Source organism: Hipposideros armiger, unplaced genomic scaffold (assembly GCF_001890085.2).
Source record: "Hipposideros armiger isolate ML-2016 unplaced genomic scaffold, ASM189008v1 scaffold_361, whole genome shotgun sequence".
NCBI lineage: Eukaryota > Metazoa > Chordata > Mammalia > Chiroptera > Hipposideridae > Hipposideros > Hipposideros armiger.
The window spans coordinates 814,427-825,427 of record NW_017731711.1 but is presented as its reverse complement, the minus strand read 5'-3'; the positions used below and the strand labels follow the sequence as shown (position 1 = coordinate 825,427).

The 11,001-nt window shown below is 34.2% G+C and overlaps 1 protein-coding gene across 1 annotated transcript in view; it reads right to left on the bottom strand.

The window, feature by feature from the left end:
- The window catches only part of ZNF326 (zinc finger protein 326), a 40,437-nt gene that overhangs the window by 9,782 nt on the left and 19,654 nt on the right, over window positions 1-11,001 (bottom strand). The window contains exons 8-12 of the mRNA XM_019661800.1: window positions 9,130-9,277; window positions 8,102-8,201; window positions 6,160-6,290; window positions 4,662-4,757; window positions 10-288 (exon numbers count right to left, since the gene is read on the bottom strand). Coding sequence (XP_019517345.1) covers window positions 10-288; window positions 4,662-4,757; window positions 6,160-6,290; window positions 8,102-8,201; window positions 9,130-9,277 — 754 coding nt within the window. The remainder of the gene's footprint in view (window positions 1-9; window positions 289-4,661; window positions 4,758-6,159; window positions 6,291-8,101; window positions 8,202-9,129; window positions 9,278-11,001) is intronic.

Here is an 11,001-nt window from a genome sequence, read left to right as displayed (position 1 = left end):
CCCCACTGCCTCCCCTTCCCCCACTGCCTCTTCCTCCTCCACTGTCCCTTCTTCCCCCACTCCCTCTATGTCCCCCACTTCCTCTACATTGCCCACTCCCTCTATTCCTCCAGCTTCTCCCACTTCCTCCTCTACTTCTTCCACTTCCTCTCCTTCTCCTGCTTCCTCTTCTTCTTCCTCCTCTTCCTCCTCCTCTTCAGTAGGTTCATCAATCTTTTCTTCCTCCTCCTCATCTCCTTCTATTTGCTGATCTTGAGAATGCTCTTGAATTTCAAAAGGATTCTCACCCTAAAAACATGAGAAATAGCTTTTAAAATCAGCACATTTGTTTTTGTATCAGTGAAATTTTTATTTTCTGTATCATCAAAATAATACTATTTGAAGCTTTTTATTTTAACTTATAACAAATATACTAAAGATCTGTTGAGTACCCAGTCCTACCAATGTGAGTATATACATTACTAAAGTCGTTATTTTGTACTCCATAAACTGAAAGGCTTAAAAGGCCGTATTTTCTTAACCAAATTTCCAAAATTATATACATATATATGACGAAGGTAAATACATGGGTTTTCATAGAAAATAAGTAGAGGAAGCACAGATTTATGTTCTACTTAATTATACTAGTAGTCATTGTATTACTGTTGCAGAATATCTTTAAAAACCTCAAATGAAAACCATCTACCTATTAGATATCATGCCTTACTTTTTCTTTTAAAAAGTATACAAATCTTTAACTCACTAACATTCACAGATACAATTTCATTTTAATATTTTAATTTATTTAAATACTTGAATTATCTGATTCAAGTATCTGATTAAGTCTCAAAAATGGGACCATATCAGAAGGCTATATTAATGTAGCAGGAAATGAAGAGGCAATGAAGGTTATTAAACAGCAAAGTATAAGACTCGTGCTACACTTTAAGGTAAATCAGATAGGAATGTGCAGGATGAACTGGAATATCAAGGAAACTAGTGAGGGAGCTCTAATAGCCCAGGAAATGGAAGTATAACAGATGTAGTGACACCATTAACAAAATAGGTAAAATAGGTTGGTGAAAGTGGAAGAAGCAGGTACGTGTATATGCTCTATACAGAGGGTGCCAAAAAAACATATACACATTTTAAGAAAGGAAAACTATTAAAATTGTAATACTCAATATATACCGATAACGAAAGATGAATACAAGTCACGTTTGACTTCTGCAATTACAAGAGGTGCTCAAAGTGATTACCATCAGCATCCAGACACTTCTAATTACGGCAAACTACTGCTTTAGCAACGTTGACCAAAGCGTCCACTTGTATACCTTTTTTTTGGCACTCCCAGTATAATTAGAATTTCAGATGTCTAAATGGCTAATAGGCAGCTATAAATCTGCAGCCCAAAAGAGAAGGAAGTTCAAAGTAAGACACTTGTATTTGTGAATTGCTTGCGTAGAGTGTACAATGAAACCAAGGTCTTAAAATGGGACAGCCAGGGGTGAGGCTAAAGGAGTAAATAGAAAAAATGGGCCTAGAATAAAACACTATAAAAATGCCTATACAGGGACAGAAGTTAGAAAATGAACACTCAAGGCAGGAGGAAACCTAGGATAATAAAATATTATCTGGCAAAACAAAGTTTCAAGAATAAGCAATAGATCAACAATGTCAGGTAATTCAAACAACAGTAGAAAAGAATTGAAAAAGGTCGCTAGAGTTGATAATTATTAAAGCTGAGTGAGGGTATTTGAGGAATTTATTAGACTATCCCCTTTACTTTCATAAGTTTAAAATAATAAATAAAACATTATTTTTTATTTGAAAATTGGGTCTCTGGTAATCTTAAGAGCAATTTCAAAAGGATATTATATGTGAAAGTTAGATAGCAATGATTGCCCAAGAATTAATTGTCACAATTTCCTATGAAGCGCTAAAAACACAGGCCCAGGTCCCACATTCTGAGATTTTAATTTTGTCAAGTAATGGAACTCTTGCTAAAAAAACACAAATTCCTGAATCAATTTCAGACCTCCTGAATCAAAATTTCCAGGAAAGAAGTCTAGTAACCTGCATATTTAAAGCATTTCAGAAGGTATTTATCAGAGAAGTTTGGAAAAACCCTAATTCAGAAAGTCTTAAAAAGGGCCTAGGCAGTTTTTTTATTTTCGCCTCACAGGTAATTCTAATTATATATTTAAAGCAGGGAACTACTAGGTTAAAGAGAGAATCATATATAGGAAGTAAAGAGAGCAATGCAGGGTAAACTACCTTTTTAAATATGGTGATAGAGAAGAGATAATAAGATGGGAGGGCAAGAAACTAGGAAAAGTTAAGTCGTTTTAGTTTAAGGAACTCATAAGCATGTCTATTTGGGCTTGATAGTAAAATAACAAGAAAATCAGATGCAAGTAAAAAAAAAAAAGATTATGAAACAAAAATACAGATGAAGGGCAACAAAGACATTTTCCTTCACAGATAACAATAAAGGTGAGGGAAAGATACATAAATCTAAGGCAGAAAGGAGAGAAGTATAAAATTCACAACTTAATGATCTCACTATCCCTAAGAGATAAGAATATAGAAAGTGAGGGTGGTAAAGACAAAATATGGATATGTGAAGAGTGGAAAAGGTTTGAAACAGTCATTACAGGAAGCATATTACATTGATTGGTAATAAGTAAAAGTATTACGCATGCAGTGAAAATGTAGCAAACACAGTACTGGCACAACTTCATGTTAATTTCAGCAAGATAGACAGTAACCATAGATGGAACAGTGCTGAGAACTAGTAAGTGGCAGAAGAACAGGTTAAGTAAGGAATTTTGGAATGGCAGCACTGCATTGTTGTAAGGGCTGACATGAGTGTCCAGGCCAGAGTGAAGGTGGAACAAGATGATCTAGTTGGATAATTGGGAGAAACCGACAAACTGATTATCTTCATAGTAGAAAATTTAAAAAGGGTGTTTTGTCAGATTGCGAATACTTGAACGTGAAAGTGTTTTAAGCCATGGCCAGGGCTGACCACAAACATTAAATATTCTGGGGCATGACAGCAGGGAACAGAGCAGACAGTAATGCTGACCAAAGAAAGGGAAATCACTGAGCAATGTGACATCGGTGCTTCTTGAACTTTAATGCGTGTGCATCAACTCCTGGTCCATAGATCGATCCCATTTAGAGTAACAAGGTTCTAGAGTTCTCAGTTCAGGTACTAGCTCCTCAACAGGTCTACAAGCAAGACATTCCCACCAGTGAGGTCTCTCATTCCACAAAGTGATTCTGAAGTGTAGCCTGAAATCACTATGTAGAAATTCTAATTTGTATTCTTCTCTCATTAGAAATTACTTTCATACATCAACAGAAACCATTAACTTCTCAAAAGTTTGTGGTATAGCAAAGATAAAAATTTTAATAAAAATTTTAATAAAGATAGTAATTTTTCCTCATTTAGCCATGGAAGCTTTTATCTTTTTGATGCCATATCTCCCATTAAATTCGATCTCAACTGGGATTGTCTTGCTTTTTAAAAGTGCTGTCAAGAACATAGTAAACAATAACAAATATGATTAACAAATCAGAAAAAAGGCCCCTAAGGAACAAGCCAAAAGAACTGAGATTTATTCAGCTGGAAGTCATATGGTTGAGCGATAATTTAATGCTCATTAAAGCATATATCAAGCTTCTTCACAGAGCACCTGTTAATCACCACAACAGCCAAAATAAACAAAACTTCTCTCATGTATAAAGCATTTAGTTACTAATGGATATAAGAAACTTTTGCAAATTTTCAACATAATAGCTCTCTTCAGTGTAGAATGATTTTAAATGAGGTATTATACTCGAAAACTAACCTCTAAAATTTATTTCTATTAGTTCCTGAATAATAGTAATTTCTTATTTGTACAATAAGTTTCCATAATATGTAAAGAATAATTACCTCAGTGGTACATGGCAAAAATTGTAAGAAGCAGTGGGCCAGGTATACCTAACTGATCACACCTGAGTTTCCTAACATTAGGGGCAAATCTTTCTCCTGGCCCCCTCATTCCATGACAGCTTTTTCTGAAGCAACGTATCTGACCTCCTGCTTCTCCTCCAACTTTATCCAAGGAAGAGGAATGACTTATCCAATTAGTATGCTTGGAAGAAGATACTGAGCATGCACAACTCAATCCCTTACGGGTCCTTTCTTTGGGGTCTTCCTAGCAATAGAAAGGGTACCTTCTAGTCTATGTCATGTGGTCAATAAAGTAGGGGAAACCTGTTGCTGTCCAGCTGAAACAGTAACAGGGTTGGGCAAAAATAAGCCTATCTAATTTAGGAGTGAAATCTTAGAGAAGACCCACAGTAACTGCACTTCTAAAGCATATCCTTCAAGTCTTCCTTTTTCTAAAAATCAAAAATAATGTCAAGATTTTGATCTTCTATCAAACTCCTGTGTGTCTCTCAAACGATCCAGAGCTAGAAAGAGGTTGGGAGGAATGGCTTACTGTCCCTCCCCCAACAAATCCCAACAATTAGAAAAAAAGATGTGTTACCCATATACAAGATACCAAGTAAAATTCTGCCTAATATTTTACTATATTTAAATATCACAAAAACTTACTATGCCACCATTTCATTATTATAATACTATAATATAACCGAAAAAAGTTTAAGCCCTAACATCTTACCTTAACAAAACGTTCATATCGTTCCTTCACTATTGGATTATTTAAAATGCTTGTAGCAGTCAAGACACTCTCTCTTTTTATTTGTTCCTTATAAATCTATGAAAAATAGAACACAGGGAGGTACATGAAAAACATGCCATGAGAAATATTTCCATAACTAAAATGACATTGTATGCTCAAATCCTTAGATTTAAATGATTTACTTTTTGGCAAATTAAGCTATAAAGCAATAATAGCTACTGTAACCCCAATGTAAATCATCTATGGACTAAAATAATGAAGATTCAATGAGCAGATAAGCTTTAACAGAATATACCCAGTTGCCAGATAATGTAAGTCTAGTAGTTTTGGGTAGCTGCTTTCTCTCCTTTCTGCTCCACAGCCACTTTCCCCCAGTGCCAACTACTCCAATTAATTTTTATGCTATCAAAAAAGAATGATGTTTCATACATTAGAGTAATTAGTCTACCTCTGGGCTGTAGCTATCACAAGACTGTATTACAAAAAGGAGAGATGGTAATAATATGGAATGTCTAGTTGTTAAAGGGTGTCAAGGGAATATCAAAAGTGAAAAGACGAAGATTTTTAAAACACTGTATATGCTCAAAGTAGCTTTAATAGAAGTCTAAAAAAGTGTGAGCTAAATGAGGTTCACTTCAATACAAAATATGAATTTAAGACCCAGGTATGTTCTATCTAAAACTTAAGTCTTTAAAATTTGCATTTTAAAATTCGCTTTTCAAACAAACTAATTTTGCACAATATATACATTTTTATTTGAAATAAATCTGACTAAATAAAAGCAACCTATATAGAAGCAGAAATATGCTAATCAAAAAGAAAATGGTAAATTCTTCTAGAATTTTTGAGTAAATTTTACTCAGATATGTAACTATAACTGATTATTTTTTAAATTTATTTTTCCCAACCATCAGAAAAATGTTATAATCAAATATGTCCTTTTTGTTTTAAAACACACACACTCATAAAACCATTTTGTACCAACTTAAAAAAAATGTTAATAAAAAGAACAGTTCAACAACAGCTATGATTTCCTGAATGCCTACTATGTGCCAGGCTCTATTTTAAGTGTTTTTATATTTTAATTAACCTAATCCTTAAACAGTCACATAAGAGAAGAATGATTATCCATCTCCACTTTACAGATAAAGAAACAAGACAAAAAAATTTACTTGTTTAACATGTTATGTACCAAACCACAGCTGAAACACAGAAAGTCTTGCTCCTGAGCCCACAATCTTAACTATTGGGCTGTCGGAGGTCATGACGCATTTTTGCAACGAAAAACAGAAAAATTACGTCATGACTTTTCCGACAATCCAATACTGTTACACTGTCTCTCTAGGTATCTTTAATTTATTCACATGAGATTAATAGGATTGTACATAAGTAGGCAGGTGTGAAACAACAGCCCTTAAAGGGCAATAAGGGATTGAAGAATAATTCAATGATTTCATTAAGATAGATCAAAACTTACCTGCTTCCCTTTGATATGATCAGGAGATTTTAAGTGCTGCTGAACTGAACTATGTAAAGCAGGGATATACACACTACAGGCACTGCAGTGAACAGTCTCCACTTTCATCATGTGATCCTCTGGAGTAACACCTACAAGAGAAATCCAATTATTAATAAGAAAAGATTCATATATTCTTATTTCTGACAAATGAAGTTTTACTATTTCGTTTCCATAATTATGTATACCCCTTCTTCCCAAAAGAGTTGGAATATGCAGGTTTATAGATTATATATCCATAGATTATGGATAACAGATTAAAATTATAAAATATAATTAAATTATATCTCCTAATCATGTTATATAGTCATGTTCTGAAGCCTGTCAGTCAATCCCAAAAATATAAAAGAAAACAAATGTGATTTTGTAGTAAAATAAGAATTTCTATGATTATGAATGTAGGTGGGTAGAGATGGGGAAAAGATGTCAAAATTGGATTCATAAGGAATAAAATTCAGTATGGCTGGGGCAGGGTATAAAGAAGGTGAGAACAGAGAAAGATGAGAACAGAGAGAAAGAGAAAGTCCTAGGTCATGGAGAGCTTTTTGTGCCATGCCTAGAAACTTGAACTTCCATCCTGTAGAGAGGATGGAGGAGCCATTGAAAATTCCTGAATGAAAACATGTGGTAGAATTAGGGATGAGAAAGACTGGAAGTAAGGAAACTAGACAGCGAAATACTATGATTGTCAAAAGAACATATAAAGATTTAAACAAATGCAATATTTAAAGAGGAGGTAAAGAAACATACTTGGTAGATATTTAAAGATGGAACCCAAAGCACACAATGCTACAGATACAGTAAGTTAAAAGTGTTTGGATTAACTTCATACTTCTGGCTTTGACGGTGGGGCCACTTTCCAAGATAAATAGAAGAGATCTGTTGAATTTTTGTTTTGTTTTATTTATGGGGAGGATGAAGCTCAAAGAGAGGATAAACTTTTTGGATATGGAGATTTTGTGGTACTGTTGAAGAGAGATGTCAATAGGCAGTTGGGTATATGATATTAAAGTTCAGAAGAGAAATCTATTCTATAGATGTATAAGTAATTAACAAAATGTCAATTTAAGCTCCGTTAAGTAAATGAATTCATGAGGACAGAACATAAAGAGCTGATAACGGGACTAACGACAGAATATTGGGAAATATCAACTTCAAAAAGCCTGGTAGAGAAAGAAAAGCACAAAAAGTAAAAAATGACAAAAGAATCAGAGAACATCAGGGCAGTGAGATACCACAGAACCCAAGGGAAGAAATGGATTCATGAAGAATAAAATTATCTCATGAAGAATAAAATTATCAGCAAAAAATGTTGCAGAAGTTAAGATAATGATTCAAGAGCCTACTGAAGTTGGTGTTGGTATCCTGTCAGAGTAGTTTCAGTAAACTAAAGGTAGCAGAAAGTTGTCTACTGTGGGTCAAGTAATAAATGGGAAGTGAAGAAACAGAGACCAGTGTGGACTATACTTAAAGAAGCATGTGGTTTAAAAGAAAAGCAGATTTTAGGTAAACTAGTGTGTTTTTCTTTTCCTTTGAGGGTGGAGGGGGTTGTTTGGGTTTGTTTATTTGTTTTTAAGAATATAGACTTCTGAGAGGAAATCAAAAAAGAAGGAAAGACTGAAAAACAGGAGCAAAAAAAGTCCTTAAGGAGATGAGAAGGGTAAGAGAGACAGAAGACAGATGGTACAGAAGTTAAGCTGACTTTTCCTCTAAAACCGAAGTGAAAGACAGAAGGGTAAGTAATGATAAATTTGTAAGCATGAAGTCAAAGGAGTTCATTTCTGAAAACCACTCAGGGCTACCACATATAACTATGTAGTGTATCATTCTAGAGGGCATCGTTTACATTGAAATAGGTAATGGTATGTAAAACATGTAAATTTCTAAAACAATTTGTACTTACCTTCCATAACATCTTTTTCAGTTAGTTTGGCTGCTTCTGTTTGATTATTTGTCTGTTGCTTACGAATAGATGTTTTCTTGAATTTATTCACCATACATTCCTTGAAAACAAAATAGGAAAAATCCAAGAAGTTATTAGTGAGCACTTAGTATATGCTTACCACCATGCTCAGCCTATGGAAGGTAATGATATCTGTTACATAAGAACTAATATCTGTCCTCAGGAGCTTACAATTTAGTTGAAAGACTATCAAGTAGAAGGAAACTACAAAAAGCATTCACTTTTCAGAATCTATTTAAGGCATATATATTTTAGTCAAGAGGTCTTCTCTGGGGAGGTGAGTACTTAAGTCCTAAATGACAGGAACCAATTAGGAATGCAATTATAGAAAATTATAATTAAGGGACACAATTCTACAGGATATAGATAAGTGAATGACCATTGTATTTCTAACTTTCCAACAATTCCATCTCTACTGTTAATTGTATGTACAATTAGCAGTCCAGGTAGTGTGTCTTCAACGCCTGCATTTCATAAGTATTCAAGAAAAATTGTTGAACTGATGACCACACACTCATAATAGAAAGGATACCAAACAGACATCCAGCTCTCTGATTCTGAATTCACCTTCTGTTACTTACTGAGTCACTAAACTGCCCTGAGCATAATCCTTCATAATAAAAAGTTGTTGTTAAGAAGCTCAAATGAAATATTAAAGTACCCAGCACAACATCACATCCATAGATCCTCAATGGATGAAAGCTGCTTCTGCATCAATGATCAGTTAAAGGAATTTTTTTCCTGACACCGCTACCAGAAATTACTGTGAAAAACTTAAAATGGTCTCTCAAATAACAAATCTAAATTCTATTATAAGGGATGAATTCACATCTAATTCTGGGCTAATTTTAAAACAACTCTCTAAGTACAGAGAATTAAAATTTCAGAAAACATAAAATGGGAGATGGAGAACTATAAATAAACTGAAATCAGATAAAGTGTTTTTCTCTTTAAAAACAGCTACTTACATGCAAAAACTCCATAACTACTTTATCAAATTTAGTTTTCTTCTGAATATGATTTAATGTTGCCCGGTGTGAAGAACTTTCCAGATGCAGTTCAATATCTTTTTCTTCAAATGTTCGAAATTTACAAAATGAACAAGTGAATGCCATTCTATAAGAAAAAGAAAAGTTTTTCTTTAAATATTACCTAATTTACTTACAAAGAGTTCATAAAAATGTAACAATGAAATTAATTTTACCAGCCTCAATGATTTCCTTTCTTCCATTTTATGGTATATTTAAATTTAGCTTAAGTCAGGAAAAAAAACTATTTCCTTTAAGTACCTATTTGGACAATAATGTTATTATACTACTTTGCATTTCTGGCCCACTCCAGAGCTTCTGGGTATGAAAGATGGGATCAGCGTATCTACTTAATCTAGTCCTGAACGCTACACTTCAGCCTAGACCAGTTAGAAAGCCAAAGCAAACCCTGAGGAGTATTAATTTCCAAAGTTCCACTACTTGTTTTACACTCTGTTCCATTCTCAAGCTTCTAAACCACTAAGGTATCAACTCAGCCAGGTGTAACACCAGACAATCATAATCCACTCCCTTGGAGCTCTTGGGTGATCAAAAATCCTGCTCCCTAAGGACTATTTCAGGATGACTAATAGGCCTGGACTGAACAAATGCACGCATTTACCAGTTCAGGAGCCACCCCAGAATGAATTCTCGCCCTCTTCTTCAATTTCATTGTTCCTACCTTAAATATTTGTTATTTCATTTCCTTGAGTTATGGCAACAGTTTCCTAACTGATTTCTGTGTCTCCAGTGTTCATTTTCCAATCAATTCCTTACACTATTGGGTTTCTTTTCCTGGTTAAGAGTATAGAGTATAGGATCTGGAACCAATGGCTTTGTTTACATCTTAGCCCCCTTGTGTGACCTTGGACAATTTACTTAACTTCTCCAGGCCCTGGTTTTCTTATCTTAATGAGATACAAACCCTCACAGGCATATTATGAGGATTTTAAAAATACATATAAAGCCCTTAAAACAGTTCCTGGCACACAGTAATTGTTAAATTAATTACTGTAACTCCCTAAAGGAGGCACCAATAACACATTACTGCTCAAAATGCTTCATTGGCTCCTTAAGACTCAGATAAGTAAGTAGGTAGGTAGGTAGGTAAATAAATAAATAAATAAAGTCAAAATACTTTCAGTTGCCATTTAGGAAAGCTCTTCATCTCTATCTTTTTGGCTTTACCCAGTAATACCTTCAACAGTATCTGGCACATAGTATGTCTTTATTAAATATTTTAATTAGATTACACCTTTCACCCCGCTACAGTCATTTTCAATCTACATAGGTTTCCATTTCTTAAATATCAATGCAACATTCCTGTTTCTTTACTTTCTTACCTCAAGCCATAACCTCTACCTGGGCTGCCTAACAACTCCTACTGCAACTCTAACTACCACTCTTAAATCAGTTCCAATCCAATGATCGATCCATTTCTGACTTCCCTGCACTCCGGCGTAGACGTCATCTAATGTAAGACTTCGTACTTCTCTTGGCACTATTCACCATATATTGTTTGTCTACACCTCTCACAAACCATTCCTTTCTCCCCATTTTCCCTAAAATTATTAACTAGCTGTTTGTTGTTCTTTCACCAAATTATGTATCAGGCATCTTATTTCCCTACTTTTCAAAAAAATTCTGATCAGGTGATATTTATCTAACTTAGACATTAATCTCATGTTTATAATATTTTCCAAGACTGTTTGCTTTCAAGTTTTCAATTTTTATTTAAACAAATCTGGTCATCAATCCTTTGTAACTTAATTCTACAACTGTTAAGCCTAGGGAAAAGAAAAAAATCTTGCA